The following is a 3,802-nucleotide window of genomic DNA, read 5'->3' as shown; positions in this document are numbered from 1 at the left end:
TAATAACACAAGGTTGCTTTGACTAAAATTCAGATTAAAAAAAAAAAGGTGGCAAGGGAGACGTTTACCACACACTTGGGGTAAAAGGCCCCCATGGAGGGTTATAGTGATATTGTGTAGGGACAGGGGCAATAGTTATAGTGCAAAATTTGTCATCTAATGCAAATAATTCTGTGAGAGCAAGATGCTTTTTTGAGAAGCAAATTGAGATAATGCTAATTCAAAATAACTACTTCAGTAAAGGAACAACCATATCCAGTTAATTTTAATTACATTTGACATTTCATAACATGTCAAGTATTCTATAAACCAATGAATCTCCATTGTGATTGGATCAATGTGAGCCCACTTTGAATATTTTCATAACAAATATATTCCCACCACAATCTAGACCCTGCAATAGCAGGGCTTTTTACTATCTTTTCACATATTGGACAGTTATTAAATGTTTTTTTTTTATTGAATCACCTTGAACAAAACTGAAAATGACCAATACGTATTTTGTCTCAAAAGAAATGTGATCATTTCTGGGATTCCCATTAGGTACATACATTTGCAACATTTTAAATATTATTAAATATATTAGATCAATTTACCTCAAAATCAACCTTTAGACATTACACGCAATAATCTCGTGGATCAGAAATATTTACAGTGCATATTTACAGTGACAAACAGATGTTTTGGAAAGTGATGTGGTAGATTTTGTTGCTATTTAGTGTTATGGGAGAAAATACAATTAAAATGTGCCTTTTACCCCGGGGAGCCTTTAGCCCTGTTGTACCCTACAACTATTTAACAAGTTTATAATTCGGCTTCTCATGTTAATGTAAGGCCAAATATATGAGGGGGAAAAAATTGCCTTTTAAACGTCCCCATGTCATGACCCGGTATAGGCAGTAATGGCATTACAGAACTTCCGCAAGAATCGTGACATCTGATCCGGGATATTTATTCAGCTTTGATTTTTTGTTCGGTCCCGCTTGGATCCATCATCTACTCCTCTCGCGATAATGAGTACGGATATATTAACAGCATAGACGAACGCTCGTCCATTCGAAGGTGCGTCGCTGGGGTTCCTTTTGGGTATTTTGGTTGTGAGTTTGTCTACCAGGAGATAGGACATCATGTCTGACGCAGCGATCAGCTTTTTGAAGGATTTCTTGGCGGGTGGTGTGGCCGCTGCTATCTCCAAGACCGCTGTGGCCCCCATTGAGAGAGTCAAACTGTTATTGCAGGTGACGTTTTAAAAATCACATGATTAAATTGTAGACAATTATATTTCATATCCTCGCTAATAACTTTAAAAGTTGCATGCAAGTCTTCAAAAAACAAAAAAAAAAAAAAAAAAAAAAAAGTGGAGGGCATGAATTTGTATGGCAAATTACATGTAGATTATTTAAATAGTATTCGAATGAAAAGTTAAAAGTAAAGTATGAAAAGTAAGTACAATTTAAATAAAAAAGGAGAAACATTGCTCAAATTGGCGCTGTCCTTGGTGCTACTTTATTTAAGCATTTGTAAGAGTTGAAATTAAAAGTACAAAAATGTCTAATGAGCTAAATTAGTGAGCTAAATTAATTTTACTTGATGGTTATTTGCAGTTGCAATTAGACCATATTTTGGAAGCATTTATAACATTTGCAATAATTGTCACGTAATAATTAACCTTGTAACTACTTCTGTCACGCTTACTGTCTGTGCCAGAGTTCATAAAATCTAACCATGTGTGTTGAGATTGAGTCTGTGTAGAGCAGTGAAATTTGGTTTAAGTTTAAAGTTAAAAATAATCTCGAGGCTGCAACCCAATACTCAACTCCTGCGTTCAAGTGGGCTGTGACACCAGGTGCAGCTCGCACACATGGTCAGTTTAATTCCTATGTGTAAAGAATCAAAATTTATTTAGAGACCAGATGAACACGCAAAGAACATGTGCTAGATATACAGTAAAATAATCCAATGAGACCACAATGCTGAGTGTTTATTTAATATAATCAACCATTCTTGACCATTTTGGATCTCGTTGATCCAATCTTGGACCATCTTTAATCCAGATTGCTCTTTGTGTTTTTCTGCTTCATAGGTCCAGCATGCCAGCAAACAGATCACAGTCGAGAACCAGTACAAAGGTATCGTCGACTGTGTAGTGAGAATTCCCAAAGAGCAGGGCTTCATATCCTTCTGGAGAGGCAATCTCGCCAATGTCATCAGATACTTCCCCACACAAGCCCTCAACTTTGCCTTCAAGGACAAGTACAAGAAGGTCTTCCTTGGAGGAGTGGACCAGAAGACCCAGTTCTGGCGTTACTTTGCCGGCAATCTGGCCTCTGGTGGTGCCGCCGGTGCCACTTCTCTGTGCTTCGTCTACCCTCTTGACTTCGCCAGAACAAGGCTTGCCGCAGATATCGGCAAGGGCTCAGCGGAGAGAGAGTTCTCTGGTCTTGGTAACTGCATTGGCAAGATCTACAAGTCTGATGGTATTAAGGGTCTTTACCTTGGCTTCAATGTGTCCGTACAGGGTATTATTATCTACAGAGCTGCATACTTTGGTGTCTATGATACAGCAAAAGGTAAGCAATTACAGAATGGAAAAAACCTGATTGTGTCTGTGGATGACGCTCAAATAAATTGCTTGCATTGTGTTAAATACAACTCAACACTTCTATTACTAAGGTATGCTGCCAGACCCCAAGAACACACATATTGTAATCAGCTGGATGATTGCCCAGACAGTCACAGCTGCTGCCGGTATTATTTCATATCCCTTCGACACTGTCAGACGTCGTATGATGATGCAGTCTGGACGCAAAGGAGGTAAGTCAAATGACTTTTAGCAGTTTGATGTGCACAAATTCTGTTTTATGATATTTATGTATGATAATTTTTAGATGAGTAGACTATTGTATAATGATTTTCATTTTTCTCCTAATAGCTGACATTATGTACAAGGGCACAATCGACTGCTGGAAAAAGATCGCCAAGGATGAGGGTCCCAGCGCCTTCTTCAAAGGTGCCTGGTCCAATGTGCTGAGAGGCATGGGTGGCGCTTTTGTGCTGGTCCTGTATGACGAGATCAAAAAGTACACATAAACTTTCTCAATCCATTGCATCTATCAAAACAAAGAAACCCATTAGCGTCATGTAGGTCTAAATTGTCTAGAGTGATACCAACCAGGGAGAAGTTGGGGAAGAGAGTACTTAGCCAAACTGGCCAAGGGGTGAATTGTGGTCTTGTGACAGCACATGGTTAGTGTTCCCTCCACCACTATACTTGTAAATATATTTAAGTCAACCCACTGCCCCTCAGTTTTTTAGTATTGACTAAAATGACTGGTATTAATTATTTTAATAATTTTACCATAAATCCCTCTAAACTCTGAGAGTCTACATGGTCTGCAGTTAATGAACACATTAACTCCCTGACTGAATCAAGTGACTGTACACTGGAAAGTTGAATGTTCTTGTGGTTTGTTCCACCTTATGTGTTTGTTTAATAAGAATAAAACTACATCATCTGTTTGCTGCGTGTGCTTTCTTTCTTTGATATTATGAAACCAATGACTATTAGGTATCCCAAAACAAATCAAGGAACATAATAATATTGCAAAACACAGTAAAAATACATTTTTCAAATCAGATCCCTAAAACTATGATCTGTTCTTTGGCAGATTGCAAACTGTGTTCAGATTCAGAGCAAACTGCAGTAACAAACATTTTCTTTCTCAGTTTCTGTGTTTGCGCAGTTACAGTTTACAGTCTGAAAAGTTAATATATAATAATAGCATTATTAGTTAACATTTTA

At 37.8% G+C, this 3,802-nt stretch overlaps 1 protein-coding gene across 1 annotated transcript; it reads left to right on the top strand.

The window, feature by feature from the left end:
* Positions 1-1,028: 1,028 nt before the first annotated feature.
* slc25a4 (solute carrier family 25 member 4) lies at positions 1,029-3,509 on the top strand. The gene is made up of 4 exons (XM_052127172.1): positions 1,029-1,238; positions 2,084-2,570; positions 2,674-2,814; positions 2,933-3,509. The coding sequence occupies exons 1-4, from the start codon at positions 1,128-1,130 to the stop codon at positions 3,088-3,090; spliced, it is 897 nt and encodes a 298-aa protein (XP_051983132.1). The 5' UTR covers positions 1,029-1,127; the 3' UTR covers positions 3,091-3,509.
* Positions 3,510-3,802: the final 293 nt, after the last annotated feature.

This window comes from Xyrauchen texanus, chromosome 5 (genome assembly GCF_025860055.1).
Source record: "Xyrauchen texanus isolate HMW12.3.18 chromosome 5, RBS_HiC_50CHRs, whole genome shotgun sequence".
NCBI lineage: Eukaryota > Metazoa > Chordata > Actinopteri > Cypriniformes > Catostomidae > Xyrauchen > Xyrauchen texanus.
The sequence above is the reverse complement of the archived record's forward strand: the minus strand, read 5'-3'. Positions and strand labels throughout refer to the sequence as shown.

What these genes read in the sequence shown, in the direction of transcription:
- slc25a4 (XM_052127172.1), top strand. Translation starts at nt 1,128, where the DNA reads ATGTCTGACGCAGCGATCAGCTTTTTGAAGGATTTCTTGGCGGGTGGT. An exon ending in TGTCTATGATACAGCAAAAG is followed by an intron (nt 2,571 to 2,673) that starts GTAAGCAATTAC and finishes TCTATTACTAAG; the next exon opens with GTATGCTGCCAGACCCCAAG. An exon ending in GCAGTCTGGACGCAAAGGAG is followed by an intron (nt 2,815 to 2,932) that starts GTAAGTCAAATG and finishes TTCTCCTAATAG; the next exon opens with CTGACATTATGTACAAGGGC.